This window comes from Copadichromis virginalis, linkage group LG18 (genome assembly GCF_057382275.1).
Source record: "Copadichromis virginalis isolate Kocher_CV1m ecotype Utaka linkage group LG18, C_Virginalis_male_GT1.1, whole genome shotgun sequence".
Lineage (NCBI taxonomy): Eukaryota > Metazoa > Chordata > Actinopteri > Cichliformes > Cichlidae > Copadichromis > Copadichromis virginalis.
In genome coordinates, this window is record NC_140635.1 from 34,865,121 (window position 1) to 34,891,396 (window position 26,276).

At 43.9% G+C, this 26,276-nt stretch overlaps 1 protein-coding gene and 1 long non-coding RNA gene across 2 annotated transcripts in view; one reads left to right on the top strand and one right to left on the bottom strand.

Annotated features, from left to right (window-relative positions):
* pappa2 (pappalysin 2) overlaps positions 1–26,276 on the bottom strand; it is a 95,630-nt gene that overhangs the window by 20,289 nt on the left and 49,065 nt on the right. Inside the window, exons 16-24 of the mRNA XM_085439617.1 lie at positions 25,567–25,702; positions 25,296–25,470; positions 25,001–25,066; positions 24,819–24,915; positions 23,636–23,813; positions 16,096–16,309; positions 14,500–14,668; positions 12,454–12,586; positions 12,176–12,297 (exon numbers count right to left, since the gene is read on the bottom strand). Of these exons, the coding sequence (XP_085295743.1) occupies positions 12,176–12,297; positions 12,454–12,586; positions 14,500–14,668; positions 16,096–16,309; positions 23,636–23,813; positions 24,819–24,915; positions 25,001–25,066; positions 25,296–25,470; positions 25,567–25,702 (1,290 nt within the window). The remainder of the gene's footprint in view (positions 1–12,175; positions 12,298–12,453; positions 12,587–14,499; positions 14,669–16,095; positions 16,310–23,635; positions 23,814–24,818; positions 24,916–25,000; positions 25,067–25,295; positions 25,471–25,566; positions 25,703–26,276) is intronic.
* Positions 1,827–3,158, top strand: LOC146688382 (uncharacterized). Its single transcript, XR_014916468.1, has 2 exons — positions 1,827–2,351; positions 2,839–3,158. It is a non-coding gene; the product is annotated as an uncharacterized LOC146688382 (long non-coding RNA).

Here is a 26,276-nt window from a genome sequence, read left to right on the forward strand (position 1 = left end):
ACCATAAATAAATATTATCAATGTAACTAAAGATAATGCAGCACTTGATCCTTTTATTGATTCCATACAGATACATACAGGTCATATCCTAAAAAAAGGGAAATGTACTATTAATCATTCTATTTCATGTATTTGATTATTTCAGATGTAATTCATATTTTAGAGTAGTAATACGTATACGCGAGCAGCCCATTGCAGAAGGTGCAAGATTGATAAGGAGAGTTCTCAGAATTCAGCGTATATTGCGGGACAGACAGGATCCTTTAGCTCAGCGCGACAGTGTGCTCATTGAGAGATATCGATATTCCCGTGAGGGTATTATTCACTTAACCAACTTGTTGACGAGGGGGTGCAGGACCACCACCTGTCTTTTTTTTGCTCTGCCCTTTTCTTGGTTGCTGTTATAAACAAACAGATTATTTCAGGGTCTCTTTTCAAGAGACTAAAAGCAATATAAGTGATAAATATTACCATTCTGTAGAATATTCTTATATTTCACTTTTACTTGTTCCCATGTTCTAGTGGGTCCTGTTGTGACTCTAATGTGTAAGGGGATATAATATAACATAATATAATATAATGTAATATAATATTGGATAATATGGTGTGATATGATAAATCTACCCTACCGCCTACTGGTGTTGGCCAGAGGGGCCGATGGCGCGATATGGCAGCCTGGCTTCTGTCAGTCTGCCCCAGGGCAGCTGTGGCTACAACTGTAGCTGCCTCCACCAGTGTGTGAATGTGAGAGTGAATGAATAGTGGTATTGTAAAGCGCTTTGGGTGCCTTGAAAAGCGCTATATCAATCCACTCCATTATTATTGTTATTATTAAATTACTTACGAGTTTAATTTGTCAGCAACTTTCTGCCAGCCCTCTCTCCTTGCTTTTGCAGCCTTTGCAGTGTTCCCTTGCATTTTAATTAAACTCTGAAACTCCTGAAATCCCTCAATCAAGAGTTCTTGCTCTGCTGCCGAAAAATACCGAGCGCGCTCCTTCGACATTTTCGCCGACCAATCAAAGGGTTGCCGATCAATGTTTCTACTATCGATGCATAGCCCCTGTTAAGCCACCCAGTGATCTCACATTACTTCATCCAGCTGTACTAATCGTCAACAACAGGTGTGTTCGGAGAACCGGAATGGCGAGCTCAAAGTTAGCGCGATGATTTGATCTTGGATGTAGTAAGCGAGGTACTAAGAACGGACCCCAGGCGTTCTTTGATTTCATGTTTTCTTTTGTTTTTTTGTTTTTGTATGTGCATTAACACTTACTTACATAAAAGTTCAAAATAAAGATTTGATTGATTGATTGATGATAATAGGGAAGACTATTGTCAAAAAAGCCGATCAAAAATTTGGGTTGCAAGAGTGTGATTTCAAGTACTTAGGTAGCAAAAGACTCTCTGAGGAATCAGAGATATAATATTATCTCTGGACAAGTGAGAAAGAGAAGACATGCGACTTCTGATGCAAAATGTATGGCAGCAAGTGCTCAGCATTTTATTTTCCTTGGCTTCAAACCGTGAACAATCTTAGTTTTTGTGCTTATCATTAAAGGTGAATCAGTAGCTCAGTTTACTTCATGCTTTTGTTAAGTGCACCAGATGTTTGGACACATTATTCATCCTGATGGGTGTTTTTGTGTAAAAATCTCTGCACTGTTTGTCAACGTATCAGCTTTCACGCTGCTCTGGACTAGTCGCTTGGCAGCAAGTGAGCAAAACAACAGCAGTTTTGTAACACCTACCGTGCGCTTCCAAATGGTAGCAAAAACCACAATGTCTTTCTCAGTTGTGGTTATTTTTTACCAATCACAGTGTAGCCCAGATGAAAAATATCATACTTATTCTCTTTATATTAACTGTCCACATCAACAAGCGTCGTATTTCCTATGACCATTGAATGCACCTCTCAGTTCACCCCACGTGAGGGCACCTAGCTCAGCAACCAATCAGAGCCTACCCAGGCCGCATTGACCCTGTCAGCCAGGAAGTGAGGTGAAGGTGCATGATGCTCCCGGGTTTTTCTCATCTCAGCAAGAGGAGTGGAGGCATCTACTACTCAAACTGAGAAATCCACGGACAAAAGAGAGGAAAACTCAGGATTGAGAGGAAGGAAAGCCAGCGTACTTACCTGCTGGAAGTCCGGAGTCGAGTGGCTGGATAAAGGAGAGAGGCAACGTCGGTAAGACGAGTGTTATTCTGATGGAAAAAACTTGTAGAGACTTACCGTCGCGATCATGCTAATGCTAGCTCGGTGTCTCACAGGCTAACCACTCACCTTTCATCCGGAGAGCTGCTGCAATTCCAACGCCAGTGTGTGTTGGGCTTTTGTGAAACAGAGCAACGGTGAGCAACATGTTCTTAGCTGCTCTAAAGCTAAATTTTGTCAGTTCACTGTGAGTTTAAAGTAATCTAGAGGGTAATTTTTAGTGCATTTCTCTCTCACGAATAGGCCTATAGCGTGGAGAAATTAAGCACACTGCTTTAATGCCTCTGAACTGAACTCATATGTATATTTTGTTGCTTATTTGCACATAGTTCTGAATTTGTTATGGTGTATTGTATTTTGAGTGTCAATGGTTACTTACCATAAGTATTGTTTAATTAATGTTTACATGAATAGAGAAATATTTGAGCAACTTAGATGTTTAGTTCTCATAATTGATATGCTTGAAAATTGAATGTTGTACAACAGAACTGTGAGATTTGATAAGATTTAAGATGTGATGCAATGAATATGAGGTGATGCAATATTTTGATTTTGTATTTTAACCTTAAACAATGCATCTGAAACAGACTGATTAGAATGTACATTTTATGACCTGGATTATAGGTCAGGTTTTTTGGAGAGGACGGAAAAGTCCAAGGACCAGGACGATATTCTGGTTGTGATAGATGGCGAGCCAACCACTTTGAGGACGATCTACCCCAAAGAAGATACACACCACACACTCATACATTCCAGTTACATTCACAAGGACCTTTGAAGTTGGCTATCGCCAGTTTAACTCTAAATTCTTAAAGGGCCCCAACGAGTACTTTTATTTTGTTGAGTGTGCACACTATTTATTTTATTTTATACTTTATCTGTACAAATTGGACAAATACCTGTTATACTTTGTAACAATACAAGAGTGGCTACTCAAAAGTTAACATTGTGTCCAGGTCATTATTGCTGCTCAATACTTTGGCTCCATACGAATTTGGTGTCTTCTGATTCTGGCCAGGGTCTTATTACGAGCCCAAGTAATTATTGCGCTGTAATTCACCTTTATACCTTAAAGTTGGTTACAGAAGTGGCGAGCCAGCCAGGAGCCAATTGATTTGAGCATCAATATTGAGGCAATGACCAGCATGGATTTCATACAAAAGTCTGGTGTCAAAATACCTAATGCGGTTGTTGTCGCTGGGATAACACAGGTATCTGAGAAAGATGAACAGGTCATTGACTTTCTGAAACAGTATGGTAAAATCACAAGAGTCCTTTTTGTTGATGATTCACTGTCCAACTTCTACCAAAACCTGATCGTAGAATACTCTAGCAGTTCAGCCTTAGAAGGTTTAGAACCTCGTTTACCATACACATACACAGCACAAGCTGATCCCAGCGTTGTCTATGAAATTAAAACACTCAGTAGCATGTACACTACCATGGTTGGGAGTAATGTTACAAAAACCTACTTGGCGGAACTCAAGGAACTAGCCAAGCTGAGTGGCAAAGACTACGGTGAGGTGCTGAAGGAGATGATGTGTCAGATTGGGGAGGATGTTGAAGCCATGCGACCTACCACTGAAGAACCTTCTCCCACGTATGTCGAGACCACTGTTGTATCTCCGCCCGCTTCTAAAGAGCGACAGTGTCACACCTCACATTCAGATGTTACACCAAGTGATACTGGTGCCACTGATGATGTTCCCCTCACTAATGGAAGGAGAGCAGCGTCCCTCTCAGTAAGTGACTTGAACCCACCTGACATTCAGAAGGTTGTGGTAGAGCATATCGTACGAAGGCAAGATGTTGTCCCACACATCCAGTCCCAGGTGAGACTCCGTTCCTTCTCCGGTAAGGTCCCCAGACCTAACAATGAAACTGATTATGACACATGGCGCACACAAATTGAACTGCTCCAAAATGATCCCAGCATGTCCCCCCTGCAAATATCCAGAAAGATCCATGAGAGCCTGCTCCCACCAGCAGCTGATATAGTTAAGAGTTTGCGGCCTGAGTCACCACCTGTGACTTATTTGCAGCTTCTAGATTCAGCCTTTGGCACTGTAGAAGATGGTGAGGAACTTTTCGCTCAATTCCTGAACACCCTTCAAGATCCAGGTGAGAAGTCATCCACTTACCTTCACCGGCTACAGCTAGCATTAAACAGAGCCACGAAGAGGGGGGGAGTCGCATGTGAAGGAGTGGACAAACATCTACTTAAACAGTTCTGCAGGGGATGTTGGGACAACGACCTACTCAGCGCCCTGCAACTTGAGCAAAAGAAGAGCAGCCCACCCCAATTCTCAGACCTGTTGTTAATGATTCGCTCTGAGGAAGATCGACAGCAAGCAAAAACTAACCGTATGAGAAAACACATTGGCACCACAAAGCAGAGAACTCAGTTACAGTTCCAGGGTGCACATGTTTGTGAACCAGAGGAGAAACATGGGAGTAGCATTGCTGCTATTGAGGATCTGCGAAAGCAGGTGGCGAGTCTGCAAAGTCAACTAACTACATTCATGTCACAGAAAAAAACAAAGTTTGCAAACAGCAAGGACCCTGCAGGGAAGCCGCAGAGTAAGATGTCAAAGCCACATGGTGTAGATGGACGTATGCAAAGACAGACTTCAAAGAGGCAAAGGGGCAGACCCAAGCCCTGGTATTGTTTCAACTGCGGTGAAGATGGACATATCGCTCCATGCTGTGTTGACCCCGCTAACCCCAACCTAGTAGCAGAAAAAAAGAAGCAGTTGGAGGAGAAACAACGCCAGTGGGAAGCGCGAGATTGTACAGATTCACCTTTAAACATCTAACAGTTCCTGTTGTGGGACAAACAGGAGCTGAGGAGAGTCAACAACGTCCCTCAGACGTAAACAATGGTGACAAAATCACAGCTGAGGTTAACAAAGTAAGTACCCCAGCAAAGACTGTCAAAGCACAAACATGTTCTGGCTTAAACCATTCAGAGCAGAACCAATCTTTCCAACTCCCTAAACAGTTGATTGGTACCAGAAGTACAGCTCAAGTGACTGTGAGAGGTGAAGAAGTCAACTGTCTTCTTGACTCAGGCTCCCAAGTTACCACTGTTCCTGAGTCATTTTACCAGCAGCACCTTTCAGAGCAAAAGATCAAGCCACTACATGACCTCTTAGAAGTGGAAGGTGCTAATGGCCAGCTAGTGCCTTACTTTGGCTATATAGAAATGACCATAACTTTTCCAAAGGACTTTATAGGTGTTCCAGTAGATGTAAACACACTTGCTTTAATCGTCCCTGACACTTCACAATCCCTCATGCTCATAGGCACAAACACCCTAGATGTACTGTTCGACATCTACTCAGAGACTGACTTAGCCAATCGTCAACCCCTCCCACATGGCTACAAAGTAGTCTTCAAAATCATTGAGTTGAGACGGAAGCAGACAAGTGACACCCATCAGGGGGTAGTGAAGCTACTTGGCAAGATGCCTCAAGTCATTCCAGCTGGTTCAACTGTAGTGGTGGAGGGAGTCGCCCTTGGCGAGGGCCTTCAGGATGAAAAATCAGTTGTAATTGAGTACCCATCATCGTCCCCCTTGCCCGGTGGCCTGCTACTTAAAGCCGGTCTGGTGGACTTTCCCCAGCGGCGGCCCCACAAGTTGCCAGTTGTTATAAGCAACGAGTCTGACCACGACATTGTCATCCCTGCCAAGTGTACTATTGCAGAGGTCAGTGCTTATCAGACCATCCTATTAAAGGAACACAACAAGACCAAACAGTCAGAACTACCCCAGAGAACTCCAGAGACTCCGTCTTTTCAAGAGCCCACCATAACCTTCAATTTTGGTGACTCCCCAGTTCCATTGGAATGGAAAGAGCGCATCACTCAGCAGCTCAGCGGCATGCCTGAGGTGTTTGCACAGCACGACCTGGATTTTGGCCGGACGGACCAGGTGCGACATCATATAAAACTTTCGGATGACACGCCTTTCAAACTACGTGCCCGGCCAATCCACCCACGGGACATTGAGGCTGTCCGGAAGCACATTCAGGAACTCCTTGATGCAGGAGTTATTAGAGAGTCAGAGTCCCCATTTGCGTCACCCATAGTGGTAGTCCGGAAAAAGAACGGCCAAGTCCGGTTGTGCATCGATTATAGGCGTCTAAACCTTCAGACTATAAAAGATGCGTACAGCCTTCCGAAGCTAGAGGACACATTCTCAGCCCTCAATGGTTCACAGTGGTTCTCTGTTCTTGATCTAAAATCAGGGTACTACCAGATCGAGGTCGAAGAAGCAGACAAACCGAAGACGGCCTTTGTGTGCCCTCTCGGCTTCTGGGAGTTCAACAGAATGCCTCAGGGTGTAACGAACGCCCCCAGCACGTTCCAGCGGTTAATGGAGCGGTGCATGGGGGATATGCATTTGAAGGATGCATTGGTCTTTCTTGATGACGTGATAGTATTCTCCCGAACCCTTGAGGAACACGAAGAAAGACTCATGAAAGTGCTCACTCGTCTAAAAGAGTTTGGGTTAAAGCTGTCACCAGAGAAATGTGTCTTCTTCCAGACTTCAGTCCGTTATCTGGGACATGTGGTCTCCAGAAATGGAGTTCGGACTGACCCTGAGAAGATTTCGGCCCTTAAAACATGGCCTGTCCCACAGACCCTGCGAGAGTTAAAGTCGTTCCTTGGTTTTGCTGGGTATTATAGAAGGTTCGTTAAGGGGTATTCCAGCATTGTGAAACCTCTCCACAACTTAACTTCAGGGTACCCACCTAGCCACAAGAAATCAAAAGTAAACGCAAGACAAAGTGCACATCAGTACCATGACCCAAAAGACCCTTTCGGAGGTCGCTGGACGCCAGCTTGCCAGGAAGCCTTCGAGTCAGTCATCCAAAGTCTCACCACTGCCCCTGTACTTGCCTTCGCTGACCCCCAGAAACCCTATATACTGCACACCGACGCCAGTACCACCGGGCTTGGTGCTGTATTGTATCAGGAGCAAGAGGGACAACTTAGAGTCATAGGCTATGCAAGTAGAGGGCTGTCACGGAGCGAAAATCGCTATCCAGCGCACAAGTTGGAGTTTCTGGCGCTCAAGTGGTCAGTTACAGAAAAGTTCAGCGACTATCTCTACGGCAACCACTTCACTGTTGTAACGGATAGTAATCCGCTGACTTACATTCTGACTTCAGCAAAACTTGACGCAACTAGCTATAGGTGGCTAGCAGCACTGTCCACATTCTCTTTCAAACTCCTCTATCGTCCAGGGAAGCAGAATGGAGATGCGGATGGATTATCACGCAGACCACACGGAGGGCTAGCGGACGACCTGAAATCACAAAAAGAGATTGAACGCATACAACAGTTCACTCAAGATCACCTTTGTGATCCAGACAACATCAATGCTGTAAATCAGTCTGTGGTGAAAGCAATCTGTGAGAGGCAGTTCACCTACAGCGTCAGTCCTGACAATGAAAGAGAGGCAGATGCAGATTGTGTTGCCTTGGTGGAGGTGCTTGCTGTGTCTCCTAGTGCTGTACCTGATAGCTATGGGCAAGAGGAACAGTTTGGAGGTCTGCCAACCATTCCCCATCTAACTGAGGCAGAGCTGGCAGACGAGCAAAGAGCCGATCAGTGTATAAAGCATGTTATTTCTCAGATCGAATATGGGGACACACCACCTCCAACCGTGCGCACACAGTTCCCTGAGCTTCCACTGCTCCTCCGAGAGCTTAACCGTCTTGAGCTCCGCAACAATGTCTTGTACCGGCGACGCCAAGAGAGGTCCCAGAAAACCTACCAGCTTGTACTTCCAGCTGAGCTTCGCAACACAGTTCTCACCAGCCTGCATGACCATATGGGTCACATGGGAGTCGACCGTACACTGGACCTTGTAAGGTCAAGATTTTATTGGCCAAGGATGGCTTTGGACGTGGAAAGGAAAGTGAAGACGTGTGGCAGGTGCGTGCGGAGGAAGGCACGGCCTGAAAGAGCGGCCCCCTTGGTCAACATTAATACGACACGACCTCTTGAACTCTTGTGCATGGACTTCTTGTCCCTGGAAGCTGACAGGAGTGGAACCAAAGATATATTGGTGATCACGGACCACTTCACTAAATTTGCAGTTGCTATCCCAACACCTAATCAAAAGGCCCGCACAGTGGCAAGGTGTCTGTGGGAGAACTTTATGGTACACTATGGCATCCCAGAAAAATTGCATAGTGACCAGGGTCCAGATTTCGAGTCCCGCACAATCAAGGAGCTCTGTCAGGTGGCTGGTATCCACAAGGTGAGGACAACCCCATACCATCCTAGGGGCAATCCTGTGGAACGATTTAATCGTACCTTGCTTGATATGCTGGGAACTCTCCGTGATCAAGATAAGTCCTGTTGGCGTGACCATGTAAGACCCCTGGTCCACGCTTATAACTGCACCAGGAATGAAGTGACTGGTTTCTCCCCGTACGAACTGATGTTCGGACGCCAACCTCGGTTGCCAGTTGACCTTGCATTCAACCTGCCAGTGCAAGAGGAACAACACTCATCTCACTCTGAATATGTGCAAAAACTCAAGTCACGTCTCAAAGAAAGCTACAAGTTAGCTATGGACAAGGCTGCAAAGATGGCTCACAAGAACAAAATGAGGTTTGACAGACATGTAACTGCATCAGACTTGGAAGCTGGAGATCGGGTATTGGTCAGGAATGTCCGTATCCGGGGCAAACATAAGATTTCAGACAAGTGGGAACACACTGTGCATGTAGTGGTGAGAAGGGCAGGCAACCTCCCAGTATATACAGTTAAGCCTGAAAACAAAGATGGTCCCCTAAGAACACTACACCGGGATCTGTTGCTACCATGTGGCTACCTACCTGTGGAGGAAAGCAGTGAGCATGTACAGAAGCCAGTGTCACGCAGGCCAAGAACCCGTGCAAATCCAGCGCTAGAGGAAGAGAACTCCTCAGACGAAGAAGATGATTTGCTCATTCCTGTTTGGTTGAGTTCCCCTGTCCACACAGTGAGTGAGAGTCCTGTAAATGTTCCTGATATTGACAACCCACCTGTTTTGGACAGCCAATCTGATTTTGGCAACATACCTGATATGCCTAACAGTACTACAGATGATACTGAGTACTTATCTACCAATGGAGTCACACCGACCGAACAAGTGGATGAAATAACCTTAACTGAAACTGACTCACCTGTTGATGACCCAGACGTCCAAGAAAGGCAACTTCCATTTCAGGAGGCTGGCACCAGAGGTGCGAATTCTGAGGAGAGAGTGGAGGAGATAGTCCCAGTGGATACAAGGGAAAACATGGATACAAATGATTCTGTAAGGAGATCTGAGAGAAACCGTCGTCCGCCACGACGGCTTGACTATAAGGAGCTAGGCAATCCTCTGATCACTGCAGCAAAATCATTCTTGCAAGGACTGTCTTCAGCTTGGGCCGATGTCATCAGTGATGGTGAAGAGCCTGCTTCGCCCTCTTCCTTGACCCGTCAAATAATCATCATTTAACTGTCTACCATGCACAGGGACGTGCATGAGTTCAGGAGGGGAGGGTGTAGCCCAGATGAAAAATATCATACTTATTCTCTTTATATTAACTGTCCACATCAACAAGCGTCGTATTTCCTATGACCATTGAATGCACCTCTCAGTTCACCCCACGTGAGGGCACCTAGCTCAGCAACCAATCAGAGCCTACCCAGGCCGCATTGACCCTGTCAGCCAGGAAGTGAGGTGAAGGTGCATGATGCTCCCGGGTTTTTCTCATCTCAGCAAGAGGAGTGGAGGCATCTACTACTCAAACTGAGAAATCCACGGACAAAAGAGAGGAAAACTCAGGATTGAGAGGAAGGAAAGCCAGCGTACTTACCTGCTGGAAGTCCGGAGTCGAGTGGCTGGATAAAGGAGAGAGGCAACGTCGGTAAGACGAGTGTTATTCTGATGGAAAAAACTTGTAGAGACTTACCGTCGCGATCATGCTAATGCTAGCTCGGTGTCTCACAGGCTAACCACTCACCTTTCATCCGGAGAGCTGCTGCAATTCCAACGCCAGTGTGTGTTGGGCTTTTGTGAAACAGAGCAACGGTGAGCAACATGTTCTTAGCTGCTCTAAAGCTAAATTTTGTCAGTTCACTGTGAGTTTAAAGTAATCTAGAGGGTAATTTTTAGTGCATTTCTCTCTCACGAATAGGCCTATAGCGTGGAGAAATTAAGCACACTGCTTTAATGCCTCTGAACTGAACTCATATGTATATTTTGTTGCTTATTTGCACATAGTTCTGAATTTGTTATGGTGTATTGTATTTTGAGTGTCAATGGTTACTTACCATAAGTATTGTTTAATTAATGTTTACATGAATAGAGAAATATTTGAGCAACTTAGATGTTTAGTTCTCATAATTGATATGCTTGAAAATTGAATGTTGTACAACAGAACTGTGAGATTTGATAAGATTTAAGATGTGATGCAATGAATATGAGGTGATGCAATATTTTGATTTTGTATTTTAACCTTAAACAATGCATCTGAAACAGACTGATTAGAATGTACATTTTATGACCTGGATTATAGGTCAGGTTTTTTGGAGAGGACGGAAAAGTCCAAGGACCAGGACGATATTCTGGTTGTGATAGATGGCGAGCCAACCACTTTGAGGACGATCTACCCCAAAGAAGATACACACCACACACTCATACATTCCAGTTACATTCACAAGGACCTTTGAAGTTGGCTATCGCCAGTTTAACTCTAAATTCTTAAAGGGCCCCAACGAGTACTTTTATTTTGTTGAGTGTGCACACTATTTATTTTATTTTATACTTTATCTGTACAAATTGGACAAATACCTGTTATACTTTGTAACAATACAAGAGTGGCTACTCAAAAGTTAACATTGTGTCCAGGTCATTATTGCTGCTCAATACTTTGGCTCCATACGAATTTGGTGTCTTCTGATTCTGGCCAGGGTCTTATTACGAGCCCAAGTAATTATTGCGCTGTAATTCACCTTTATACCTTAAAGTTGGTTACAACAGCATGTTATTTTTCACCACATCCAAGCTCATCACTTATCATAAAAACCTGACAGCTGCACCCAGTTATGCAAGTTGCGATCACAGTTCAACATTAATCAATGAACCTTGAAAGTATGAATATTATATATGCATCAAGCGTGAGTCAGGTAAACTGTATCTCAAACCAGCATTTAAGAAACAATAGCTACGCTGTAAAAACTACTGTTGTGACATTGAGACGGCAAGAGGGGTGTCACATTTACAAAGGACCTCCTGGCCTACACTGGGTGGTTATTGGCTGGCTGAGGGAGGGGTTGTCAGCTGATCCAGCTCACCTTGGCCTTCCAGGCTATAAAAGCTGGTTCAGAAGGACTACTAACTTCCACTTTACCTGGCATCAACCTTCCAGTAACAACAAATTTTCTTATTTGAGTAAACTTCTTGTGTGGACTCCCTCTTTGTCACATACCTTGAGCCAGTTTGTGACATCGTGCCAAAGTTTCTACTTTTTCTTGAGAAAATAAACACGTCTGAAATATGATGGAAAGGAACTATTTTAACCCAACATTGTGCGTGTTACCATATATTGTTTTGCTGATCTTGGAAAAACCAAAAAAATCTAGTCACACTAGTCAAGTTATGTAATCTGGGACGTCACTTGGGATCGAGTAGTTCTCTAAGAGGCAGTAGGTAAATCTACCATCCTAGAAATCTATGGTTTGGATCTGGGTTGCTTTGATTTGGAAAATGATGACATGCAAAGTAAAGTACAAACAACTTTTTTCAATTCAGCATTTCGTCATTCATCACAACATTTCAGCACGTAGAGGACAAGACCAGAAGATCTCCTGTTTAAGGATGTGGACACTCCATGTTTGGGTATGTGTTGAACTTTAATTAAAAAACATTCCCCCAGTATACCGATACTCTACTCCAAAGGTATCTCACCTGAACTTTTTTGGGAACCATCCAGTGTTTCAAAGACTTGACTGTAGTACCATTGGGCAGAACCACCGGGTCATGTAGGTCCAAGTCTACAGCCATAATGCATATTGGGTAGCATTCAGCACCTAAAAAAAAGTTAAAATGAGAAACACAATAATGTAGAAGTCTAAGAATTATAATAAAGTAGAAAAAATGTAGTGTCCATCCAGATAAGCCAAAAAGGATATATATGGTTTCATTTAGTTTCACAGAAAGAATGAAAATCTAAAGGTCACACTCACCAACAGCCATCCCATGGTCACAGCTGTACTCCACAGAGTTGAGATCTGGAGGAGCAGAACAAGATCCCTGGAGATTGGGACACATGACAAATTCTGCTGTCCATTCTCCATCCTTAGTGCAGCGAATTTCAATCTGGAAACAAATACAGGCATTAAAATCCACAATGGAAAGTCTACACTTGTCCCAGTTTGGGCATTTTTGCATGTATACACATGAATCTCACTATAGCAACAAAATACTTGGTGGAAATACAGGTTCATGGCTGTTTGTAGGAATTTGTAGAAGAAACAAAACTGTATGTGAAATCTGAATTTCAGTTATTCCACAGAGCTGAATCCTAGGAGCGATGTCACATGTAAGCGAAAATGATGTGAGTTTCACCAATCCAAATCAGGATGTTGTAGTGATCTAGTGGGCGATTGTGGCTCAAGAGTTGGCAGTTCGTCTTGTATTCGGTAGGTTGCCGGTTCGAGCCCCGGCTCGGACAGTCTCGGTTGTTGTGTCCTTGGCCAAGACACTTCACCCGTTGCCTACTGGTGGTGGTCAGAGGGCCCGGTGCCGCCAGTGTCCGGCAGCCTCGCCTCTGTCAGCGCGCCCCAGGGTGGCTGTGGCTACGACGTAGCTGCCATCACCAGTGTGTGAATGGGTGGATGACTGAACGTGTAAAGTGCTTTGGGGTCCTTAGGGACTAAGTAAAGCACTATACAAGTACAGGCCATTTACCATAAAACAGCGGTCCCCAACCTTTTTTGCGCCACGGACCGGTTCATGTCCAACAATATTTTCACGGCCCTTTCAGGTGTCTCGGATAAATACAACAAAATAAAAGCAGTACCACTCCCCCCCAAAAAAGAAGATTTATTCATAACACACGGCAAAAGACACAGGGAAACAACCAATGATAAAAACCCTGAAAACCATGAATCTCACACCCAGGCCTCAACTCTCGCGGCCCGGTACCAAATGACTCACAGACCGGTACCGCTCCATGGCCCGGTGGTTGGGGACCGCTGATCTAAAAGATTTACCTTTAAAAAGATAAGAGTCAGTATTAAAATTTGATTTGCTGATTTATTTTGTAATTCACTTTGTGACCATTTTGACTCGTTTAATACGTAATGTTTATTTATTGCCTTTAAACTATTGTTAATAAATTGTTAATTGACAGTCAGTATTGTTAATTAATGCTGATCAGGTTTTTCCAAGTTAATATGTGAACTCTGTAAACCTTCTGTATCATTTGTGTTATATGGAAGTAGCAGAGGTCAATATTGCAAAAAACGTGAACCAACAGTATTATTAGATTTTAATATTAATGTTGGGGCAGTATCCGTTTTTCTCTGCAAGATATGAGTCTTCTTGTCTGCTGTGTTTTATATTTGTTATTTGCTGTCTTTCTCATTGTTTATGCCCGTGTAGATTACATGCACTTAATCCCGTCTTTTCTCTTAGTCATCACCGAAGTGGATCTTTTTTAATCTCCTGTGTGAATCTGCACCTTCCTATATGAAAAACTTTAATTGCTTTTTAGAATAATTATTTTGTGTTAAGTGTGTTTTCTATTTAAAAAAGCATTGTTTGTTCAGAGCATTCAGAGTTGGTTTGACCATGATGCTGTCCACAGTCTGGACTCCTGCTGGCAGGACACATTTTTAAACATTTACAATGACAGCCATTGTTGAGGTTTTGTCACACTTCACTTACCCTGCATAAGAGCTCCTGGGTGACCCCAAAATTATTCCTCTAGAAGTCTGGGGCAATACTAATGCATTAGCCATGAACACTGTCACAGTTACTGTACCATGTTAGGAGTCAGGCATTGTGTGATTTGTGAAACTGACTTGTACAGCATGACTTGGAGTAGAGGTGTTAGACCACTTTTTTCTTCGGCTTTTTGACAAAACATTTAACAACATGCAGCTTAGCGAACTCAACTGACACTCAGAATCACTCTCCTTGTGATCGATCTAAAAGCGTTTTGCTAGTCATGACTGTGTACAAGCACTTTGAGGTGTTAAATAAATTAACAGCTGTTGAAACCTTACATTTTTTGTTGTGTCCGAGCACTGAAGGGTGCAAACGGTGTCATAGTACAGGCCATTGGTGCAGGTGTACATGCCCTGGAATAGATCAGGTGGGGCCGGGCACGATATCGGCTCGCAGCCAGTTTCCTCCCACTGCCCTCCTTCCAGACACTCTATCTTGAAGTGCTTCCTAGAGACAACAGGTAATACACACATCTCTCAATGACCCGAATTATCACAAGACCTCATCCAGTTTAACACACACTGCTGTTTTGCGTGAAGCTATAAGGAAGGTTTACAAATGAGACATTGACCAGACAACTGAACACATTACATGGAAAAATGTTGGGATGTACTGAAGCACGTGTTGTAAGAAACGCTGAACACACAACAGTGTAAACAATATTTCCTGTGTGCTGCATGTTGGGTGTAAATGCAACAGTGTGTGTTATAATATTTATGTGGGTACATCTGTCAAAGGTAAAAGTAAAAAGCCTGTTTAAAGCTCTTTAATAGCGGCTGCCTTTTACTTTCACATGCTGAACTAATAAAGCATCAGGGGTTATTAAAATGTTCACTCATGTCGGAGGAAGTATAACTCATAAAGACACCCAGCTGCAAATGGAACTTCCAAATAAAAAGTTGTTCATTGGATTGCAAAGAAATTTGGGGTAAAATCCATCCATTCATCTACCCATCCATCCATTTTCTTGTACTGATCCAATCTAAATGTCATAGAGCGAGAGGCGGGGCACATCCTGGACAGGCTAACGGATCCCACTCAGATTCATATCTGTGGTAAATTTAGAATCACTAGCAAGCTTTCTATGATATCAAATAGCCTTTCTGTTTGGTATTTATTAATCTGCTTTCAAATACAAGACCATCCTGACCCCCCAACGCCGTCTGAAATGTGTGAAGAAAGCCGACTCCTGAAGGAGGACATAAACTTACGCCACAGGCTGCATCTCCTGTTAGGAGACCCTCATTTCATTATAAACATGGGATCTGTTTTCAGTAATGAGCAGTTACTTGGGGAATACAACTGGCAAAGGAATGACGAGGCCCAGTTAGCAGCAGTACATATTTTATTGGACCCTAATGTGAGTTTGCTCCCAAACTGAATATAGGTATGTGGATGATGGGCCAAAGAATACCTCTTAAAAGCTGTATACTCATTGATATTTAAAACTTTCCCCTTTGGGTTCTGGGTGTTCATGGGATGCATTGTTACAACAGTGATTAAGAAAAAAAATCTAAAGCAAAGATTCTAATTTTATGAACTAGTGCGTAATGGGAATCTTGTAAAGTAAAGGAAAAGAGAGAATTTCCTCCATTACGCATGGAGGCATGTGTAATTAAACACTGTATTTAATTTGGTTTGTCTATGCTGACTAGTGTCCCATTTGGATATAACAAGTAAACGCCTGAAATAAAAAGTTTTCCCATTGATAATTTAAGGAATCATTCAGAAGACGAAACGCCTGGAATTAGAATAAGAAGACATTTTTTTGTGCGTGTTTCAAGCTTTATGCTGCAATTAATACTTAAATAGTGAATGAACTTTGACTAATGCTACTCTGTTGACTGTACTGCCAGCATTTCTGCCCAACTTACCGTCGTATCTTCTTTTTGAGGCTCCCTAACACATAGAAGCCTGGGTTGCATTTGTAACGACAGACAGAGCCAACATCGTGCCCTGAAGCTAGACAGTCTGCTGTTAGCAGCTTGGCATCGGATATGCTTGGCACCTCTGGACATTCTATCTTGCAGTAGGCCTCTGGCAAAGACCACAGCCCGTCCTCCAAACACACCAATCTGTCACTGTCACCTAGGGAGGAGAGAGGGAGAGGAAGGCAGAGGGGAGGTGAAGGATTTTAAGATCTCCAGAGAATTTTAAAGTAGAGCCAAACAGCTAGGTTAGTTGTGTACTTAGCTTTGTTATGTTCACGTTTATTTGACTGCATGAATATAGCAGAACTTCTTATTTTAATTGAATGATAATAATGTTTAATGAAAATTAAGAAAAACCTTAAGGTTCAGAGATCACTGGTATTCTCGCTCTAATATTGTAGGCCTTTACACTATAATAAAAGCAGTTCCAAATGACTGTTGTATTGAATTTGTGCTCAATGTGTAGTTTGTGGCTCAGCTGCAGGAGAGGGGTGGGGCAGTGGCCCATCGGCCGGCAGCGGAATGGGCGCTGTTGCCACTGCTGTTGGGGGAGGCTCAAGCTTGCCACTGGCGTCTAGATGTAGCTTCGAAGATGTGCGTGGAGCCATCCTGGACCTACTTGTCCTCTCACTGGCAGCAATTTTGCGGCAGTGGAATGGGGGTGAAAGATCAGACCTTTGCGTTTGCTCCGCGGCTCCATCATGCAGCGGTCCGATGGCTTCAGCCGGGACCGTCACCAGAGGAGGCACAGTAGCTGGATCCGGTGGTCCAGGAGCAGTTTGTTGAGGGGTTTCCAGGGGAGACAGCACAGTGTGTCAGTTGCCATCGGCCCGCAAGCCTGCATGCAGCGGTCACACTAGCTGAAGACCACGTGGCAGCACGGCCAGAGGAGGCAGTGCAACCAGCAGTGGAGAGTCGCCTGGTTCCGGCCCCGAGGAGGTTCCCCACCTCTGCTATAGCTTTGGAAGCTGCGGGGCAGTCATCTTCCCGTCTACAGCCATGGGACGCTAACTCTGTCTCTCTTGCAGGTCTCTCCACATGTCCTGGCAGCTGTAGACGCTGCGCCCCACCCACCAGAAACCACAAGAACGCCGGGCCAGGAGTGCTGGAAGTGCAGGCAACCAGGATACATCAGCTGAGAGTACCCACCGATGGAGGTGGATCAGGTGTTCTATGTCACTGGCCCTCAAACACCCTCGATCTGACGCATCCCTTAATTCTCTGGACAGATTGGGCGGGGTTTAATAATCGGTTGGGGTAGTGTGTGGGGATGCGTTCACGACCTATGACGGCATGTTGTGTCTGTGTTACACTCAGATGTGGCGCTATTCAACGCTGACTTTCTGCCAGCTCCTGCCAGATTTCCCACTAGAGGAGTCTCATGATGACACCTTATGCTCAGCATTCGACGAAGTGATAGGAACTGGTGGTCACATGGTGCACCATGACGCAGCACTAACCTGCTCACATTTTGTATCATTTAAAGATAGGCTGTATCGAGTGAGTCGTGACACTTGCACAGAAAAGGAACACGCCCAGTTGTTGGTGCCAAAAAGCTGCTGGAAAAATGATTTTCCAAACAGCTCACTATTATCCTATGATGGAGCATATGGGGTATGATAAAACTCTGGAACAAATAATGGCCCGATGTTATTGGCCAGGCATCTAGGCGGATGTGCGCCAATGGTGTGTGTTCTGCCCGGAATGTCAGCTGGTGAACCACCCGGCCATTTAAAAAGACTATGAAGTGGTACAGTCAGACAAGTGAGGAGCCACACAGATATATCACCTCAGCCTCCTAAAAGCACGGAGAGAGGCTGAAACCACTTCTCTGGTGAGCTTGGTGAAGGAAAGAGATGAGTTGGGGTCGGAGTTGCCAAATTCCACCATACCATCCTTCCTCCGTGGTGATAACTATCTCACACAGGCTGAAAGAATGGATATTGCTACATTGCAATAATGTTTTGCAGATATCACCCCCCTGCCCGGTCACACTCATAGAGCACCATTTTGAAACACGCCCTGGTGTGACGATGCGTTCAGAGCCCTACAGGTTATCTGAACATAAAAGACAAATTGTTCAGAACGAACTGGCTGAAATACTAAAGCTGGAAATAACAGAAGAGACACACAGTGCATGGTGTAGCCCCATTGTGTCCCATAGTGACAAAAGATGGGTCAGTATATTCCTGTGTCGACTACTGCAAAGTGAATGAGGTGTCGCAGTATGATGCCTACCCAATTCCCCAGGTCAGAGAGCTACCTGGACTGGTTTGGCACTGCTGGCTTTTTCACGAAGCTGGATTTAACCAAGGGCTACTGGCAAATTCCCTTGTCTCTAGAGTCCAAGGAAAAAATGGCTTTCTCTACTCTGTATGGTTTGCACCAATTTCCCACACTTCCAATCGGCTTGTTTGGAGCCCAACCACTTTCCAGCAGCTCATGGACCGGGTGCTATGTTCACACACTGCGTATGCTGCCTCCGGTCATCCTGGGCATGTACAGCGGGTGGCTGCAGTCCTGGAGTCCCTGAGGCAAGCGTGACTCACCGCCAATTCAAGGAAATGTGTGGTTGAACAGAGGGAGGTACAATACCTGGGGTACCGCTTCGGACGCAGGCAGGTGCGCTGTTAGATGGATAAAACAGCAGCCATTGCATTACGCCCGCATCCCAAGATCAGAAAAATGGTGTTTAAATTATGCAGCAGGCTTTCCCATTTTGCTGAAATGTCATTACAGGAACTGAAAATGGTACTCAGTAGTTTTTGTGGCTTCATGTGCTTTTATACATGCGCATCTCCTCCCAGATCTGTATCAGGGCATCACTGATCTCACAGACAGTCTGAGGTACAACCTGGACCAAAACATAATGTCCCAGAGGTGTTCTATTGGATTTACTCAGCCTAGCATGGGGGCCAGTCACTGTTATCAATTCTTTCATCCTCCACAAACTGCCGGCATGCTTACCAAATTAGGCCAGGACTCACTGCCAGTGGGTCCAAGGATTTCATCCTGATAACTAATGGCAGGTGCTGTTGTCTATCCTGTAGAGGTCTGTGCATCCCTCCATGGATATGTCTCCTCAGACTATCAGTGGCATGGTGGATGTGCCAATTCCGGTATTCTACAGCAAATTAAAAGTTGGGCTCCACAGTGCCCAGCAGTGTCCTGTTTGGAGGTCAGTTTGTATGACACTGGCAGTGTTCCTCCTTGCACAAAGGAGCAGATACCAGCCCTGCTGATGGGATAAAGACCTTCTACAGCCCTGTCCAGCTCTCCTGCCTCCTCCGCCATGCTCTTGAGACTGTGCTGGGAGAAACAGTAAGTCTTGATGTGCCATCCTGTAGGAGTTGGACCGACTGTGCAACCTCTGTAGCATCCAGATATCGCATCATGCCAGCAGCAGTGACACTGACCCATGCCAAATGCAAAACTAGCGAAAACTCAGTCAGAAAAGATGAGGAGGAAAAAAATGTCAGCCAGCCTCCACTTGTAAAAACATTTGTGTTTTTGAGGTTGTCTCATTGTTGCCCATCTAGTGCACCTGTGGTTAACTATATCAACACCAAAGCAGCTGAAACTGATTAACAACCCCCTCTGACACTTGAACTGATATCTTGGACGTGAACTTATATCCCAGAAGTCTTAATGACTTAATGTTATACAATGATTAAACCGTGTTCTTTATTTATTTCTTTATTTCTTTTGACCAGTGTATATACTTAAGTCTTTTTCTCTATGGCCTTCAGAACTATATATACATCTACATATATACACATCTACATATATATATATATATAACATATATATTTAGATGTGTGTGTGTGTATATATATATAAAAAAAACACCCAGCACGCCCCTGCGGGCGGTTTATCCTTCAAGCTCGGGTCCTCTACCAGAGGCCTGGGAGCTTGAGGGTCCTGCGCAGTATCTTAGCTGTTCCCAGGACTGCGCTCTTCTGGACAGAGATCTCCGATGTTATTCCCGGGATCTGCTGGAGCCACTCGCCTAGCTTGGGAGTCACCGCACCTAGTGCTCCGATTACCACGGGGACCACCGTTACCTTCACCCTCCACATCCTCTCGAGCTCTTCTCTGAGCCCTTGGTATTTCTCCAGCTTCTCGTGTTCCTTTGAAAGCTGCTGCTGGATAGCGTAGTGGTTAGACTATATATATATATATATATATATATATATATATAAACATCTTAAGCACCTGCAATGCTGGAACTGTGCTGCACAGCCATAAAAGTAGAATATAATATGCAATAAAACACAGGGGGGAAAAACAAGTATGTAAAAGTTTCATAGCTCTGTCTTGTACAGTTATGAGCAGATTGAAACTTCACTGTTGCCCATAGCTAATATTTTTCAAGGCTGAATGGCCCCACGTGAAGCATGAGTATTGTTATGTGTGGAGAATGGTAACACTCTAAACCTTTCACAACTTTTATTAGGTCCATAATGAATCTTTAACATGAAATCTCATTTTTCACGTTTTGGAATAATGAAAAATGCATTACCGCTGTACTGGTGCACCCTGAATATATTTTTGTGAACTTCATAGTGTGCTTTCAGTGCTGAGTAATACACGATGGACTTCAAACATACTCCACAGAACCAAAAGCCACAAACAGAATTATTTCAGCACAATCTGTATTTAGATCAGGAATCCATGGGTCTTACTGCTGACTCTACTACAACATTTCACTGTGGCTTTCCAACCGCCAACACAAGTGTGGACATCACGTTCATTCCATTTAATCACTTCAAGAAGCGGCTGCTGCATTGCATAACCTTACTAAATAACCTCTACTGGTTATTCTATGCTTGTGTCCTAATTGTGGGTGCCACAGGCAATATTTGTTCTCTATGGTCTTGATGCACGTGAGCTTTATAAAAACACTGTGGGCATCTAAGTACGAGAAAGTTGTGTGGTGTCTATGTGTGCGTGCAAAGGGGACAGGAACATGCCATACAGATGTTTCTCTCAGAGTTCATCCTGAATTTCAATAACAATTCTGTCAAGAACACTTTAGTCAAAATAGGACCCTTATTCCATCTGCAGTTTATATTTGGCGGCATGGTTCTATTCTGAAACTTCCTCATGTGCATGGAAAGTTAATAGAAAGTGAGAGAAGCAGCATTCACACAACAAAACAGGTATGACAATGGACACAACACTTAAGTCAGAAAACTCTGGGCTTGACGTGGGCTGCAAAGCAAACTGCAGATAAGCCAGCAGATGAAATGTGATTTGACAATAGGACAGACAGAAGGGTATCTGCTAGGAGAGCTGGCTGAACTTGACACTTTGGCCTGCCCGAGCTAGCAATGTTTCATGAAACCACCTAATATTTAATTGGCCGTAAAGCTTCATGGAACATCAGCGGGAAGAGCAATCCTAACTGAAAGTTTGTAAATAACATTCCAAAGTGATTTCAGTCAACCATGCAGATACGATGCTCCTTTCTGAGCTGCTCTTCTGAACAAATGTGCTTTAAATAAACAGCTATATCTGACTGTCAGGAGCTAAAACCACTTCATCTTCTGGAGTTTAGTTGGTGAAAGCATTTTGCTGTGATCAGTAGACTGTTGTAACTCCAGCAGCTCAGTCATAAAGCGGTTTAAAAGATTATTAGCAAAAGTCATCAAAATAATAGAAATTACAGAAACAAACTTAAAACTTTCCTTTTTGATGAAGCTTTTAGCTACAGCTTCCTCATAAGGTTTCATCTATGTTTGATTATTGGTTGGTATTTTTGAAGAGTCTTTACCTTACAACAGGGGTGGGCAACTCCAGGCCTTGAGGGCCGGTGTCCTGCAGGTTTTAGGCTACGTTCACACTGCAGGCGAAAGCGCATCAAATCCGATTTTTTTGACCCTATGCGACCCATATCTGATCACGGCGTGACAGTGTGAACGGCACAAATCCGATATTTTCAAATCCGATCTGGGTCACTCTCGTATGTGGTACTGAATCCAATACATATCTGATGTTATAGAAAGCGACTGCTGTTTCAACGGTCATGTCGCATTAAATCCGTCTTTTACGTCACTGACACAAGACAGACGCCAATTATCAGCGCCGGAGAAGACATCGTGAACGCTTCCAGCGTAGATGTCAGTGAAACTGTGGGGAAGACAACGTTGGAGAAACGTGAACATTTTATTTACTGTATAATCTGCAGATTCTGACAGAAATCTCCTTGATCCATCACAGCTGATTTAAATGGCGAGATGACCTCCTCAACATGTCTTGAAGTTCTCCAGAGGCCTGGGAATGAATCATGTGATTCAGGTGTGTTGACCCAGGCTGAGATCTAAAACCTGCAGGACACCGGCCCTCGAGGCCTGGAGTTGCCCACCCCTGCCTTACAATATAAAAATGAATGAATTCAATTGAATTTGTTATCTACAAGAATTGCCCAAAGACAACAGACTAGGTACCTAATTTTCCCAGACAGTAATATGAATAAATAGGGAAAAAAGTTGCTCAATCACAAAATGTTTTCCACATTAAAAATGTCTCATTATGAACTCATTACTCTTTTGCGTCTTACTGGGAACAGCAACCAGTAATACATTTGAGACTGTCACTTCTAGTTTTATTTCTTATAATGCTGCCAAGAAATGAAGCTTCAGCTACGGATAGTTTACATAGTTTACAGCCAAATACTTAGTCGAGCCACATTTTTGAGGCAGGAAAGTATGGCGCCCCAGAAGTGACGTCACATATTACGTGATTCGTTTAGGGTTCATTATTCAATTTCAAATGCACAACCAACTTCAGCAGAATCCAACTGTTGGGTGCGAGCACAGATGCAGCTGCTCGGCCTGCCTGTGACAGTGGCAACTATGGTTACTCTTCGCTTGTTGCTGTGGATCCGTCTATGCTGCAGTAAATATTTCTACTACTATTATTCATTTCTAATCTGCGTCTTTCATACACAGCCACTATATTAAAACCCCATTGCCACCCTATGGAGTGGCTCATCTACCGATCAGAAGGACGGCGGTTCGATCCCCATCTGCTCCAGTCTGCATGCCAAATATCCTTGGGCAAGATGCTAACCCCAGGCTGCTCTCTGATACATTCATTGGAGTGTGAATGTTACATAGAAAGCAATTAAAAAAGCACAGGAAAAAAGTGCTTGTGTGAATGGGTGAATGAGGCATGCTGTATAAAGCGTTTTAATGATCCAGGATAGGAGAAAAGCACTGAAAGAATCCGTCCATTTACCATTTATACACCACATGGGATCAGAAACAGTTGCTTCAATGCAAAATTCAGTTATGAAAAGGAAAGACCTCAGTCAAACTGAACCACTGTTAATTTCACCTCTGTTTGCCCTGTTATGAAGTCCTAGGATCAGAGGTAATAATGACAGTTTTGCAAGGTACTGCAAAACTGACTGCTTGTGAGGTAATGCAACATTAGTGTGCAGGATAGTTAAAGTATGAAATGTAAAGCCATGAGCTACCTTGTAAAATGGCTGGTGATCCACAGGTGAAGGAGCACTGTTTGCCAAACGTGGTTCCCCAAGGACAACTGAATATGGCGTGGTAGACATGAGACTGATCAGGAAAGCCACAGTCTATGGGCTGACAGCTAACGACGCGATCCCATGAACCATGGAAACACTCCAGTTCTGCCTTTCTCTGAAATTAAAACAGGAAGGTGAAAAAAAGACAAGACAATAAACCTGTGAAGCAGGTGATGAGAGTATTTTACTATTGTAGAATAATAGATGTATTATTTTCTACATTTTCCAGTAAAATACCATCAACAATCTTCTACTTTTTGGACAGCAAGTTGTGTAAGTGGTCCTTACATACTGTTGCAGAGATAGATGCTCATATTAAACATGGCCAAAGTCCCATCTGATGAGGTTAGCAGGGGTGTCTCTGTATGACCTCACTGAGAGTGAATATCCATAACATGTCCATCTCAGGCCTCTCATTTCTTGAGATGTGACCAGAGCAGCCCCACCCACCTGACATACAAACCTTTTGTTTTCGAGGGACAGCCAATCATAAATCAGGGCTGTCAAAACCATTTTACATTGTGGGCACACTTTGATCTTAAGTGATCTTTCTCTCTGTCAGTGAAAAACTGAGATATCTTAATATAAGAAATAGACAAACAATTTCAACAGCAAATTGTAAGAAATAAAATGTGTAACATTTTCAAAACAGTTTTTGTAACCAGTTTCCCAGATTATTATGTAATTATGAAACAGAAAATGTCATTTTTTTGTGAACCAATTGTAAAAAACAAAACAAAACGTGCATTTCTATAGTCAACAGTGAGAAAACATGAACATTTTTCTTATTTAATTGTTTATCTATTATTTAACTACTTTGATATAGTATGTAGGGAGGTCTTTATCAGCAGGAAAAGCTATAAAACTTATTAAATGTATTAAACTGATTCAAATATATTTAAGTCCAAACATTTATTGCCTCCTTCACATCAAAAGCCCTCCAGTGGGTCAGATTGGAGCATTTGTTGGGCCAATTCTGTCATAAATGGATGGGCTTGTTTCAGATCCAGTTCCCAGTGTAGGATAAATGTAGAGCAAAAAGGGTTTTTTTAATGATAAGATCAAGATGATAAGTTAACATTCAACATTTGGTGATAAAGCAACACAATATCCAGTTTACCTGGTGGGGTGGGATCCATCTGCCATTGAGAACTGTAATACTGAAACCTCTGTGGCACTGAACAGTGCAGCGATAGGCCTCGCCTCCTCCTGTACACCTACAGAGACACACTGATATATAGATAGTTCTTTTGCTTGTTGCTTCAGCTCTCTAATTATTCAGTTTCATTCCAAATGACCTACCTGACAGAGGCGTGTTCGATATGAGGAGAACTACAGCTGTCAACCTGACATGGCTGCCTCAGACAGCTATTGCAGGGGTGGAGGGAGGAAAGGAGAAAAGTAGATGGATAAGAGGCAGGGAGACATGCAGGAGAAACAAAAAGCTGTCCCAACGTCCTCTGATCAATACTTGTATCCCAGATGGTAACTTTTGGAAGGTCGAATTTTGGCTATTTGTCTGTAGCGTGTGTGCACGTTTGGATGTGTGTGTGTGTTAAGTAGATAGTTGTGGGAGAGCCCACCCTCTGATGCGCACCCGGTCAGGGCGAAGGTGCTGAAGTGGCAGGAGGTCCTCAGAGCTACCCCTCCCACTGCCACAGTGGGGGAGGAAAGGAGGAGGATAACAGAGGACGTGAGGAAGAATGGCTGAGAGAGGTCGTGGGTCACGTTCACCACCAATGGGTTTCGATGGCATGAGAGGTCATGCGTGCCTGAAGAAATGGAAAGGTTTCAAAGATACAGACCTTAGTTTTTGCTGAATTGTCTGTTGCGTTCTAACTGTGTTTGAAAGATTACAAATGAAGTACCTAACGTGTGGTTCCTGTCAGCGGTGTCAGAGAGGAGAATGGTGACTGTCCGTCGACACTGCTCCCTAGACCATGATCCATCTGACGCCAGGTACACCATCACAGACGCTGCCACTCCAGGATGGGCAAAACCCACCTGTTGCATTGATAATATCAGGTAATATCAGGTAAAAGGCCCAAAGAAAGAAAAACAACATACTATGAACAGAATGTAGTTTTAGGGAGACACGATCTCTGAGTTGCTAGCCACTGACCTCGTTTACAAATATGTGACAACATTCTTGTCCAGCATGTAAAATCACTGCATGTGCACACCAGCCGGCTTTGTTCTTACTATGGTGTAAAAGTGTCATGGTCCTGGGCCATGTTGGCCCAGTGTTCTTAGTTTTCTTGTACGTTTGTATTTTGTTCCTTATTTAGGCCATGTTTCCTGAGTTGCCCTGTTGTGTTGTTCCCTAAGTGTTTTCCCTTCATGGCTTTTACCCCCTGTGTGCCCCTCTGTGTATCTGTGAGCCCTCGTCTCTCCTTTGTGGTTGTTTCATGTTTCCCCAGCCCGTTATGTCTGTGTTTTCCCCGTGCTCTCTCTCCTCCTGTCTGAACCTCTGTGCACTTCCTGTTTACTTTGTGACTCTCACGCCTGTACATGTCATGTTCAGTTCACCCCGCCCTGTCTCGTTATGATTATCAGTGTCATCTGTGTTCCCCGTGTG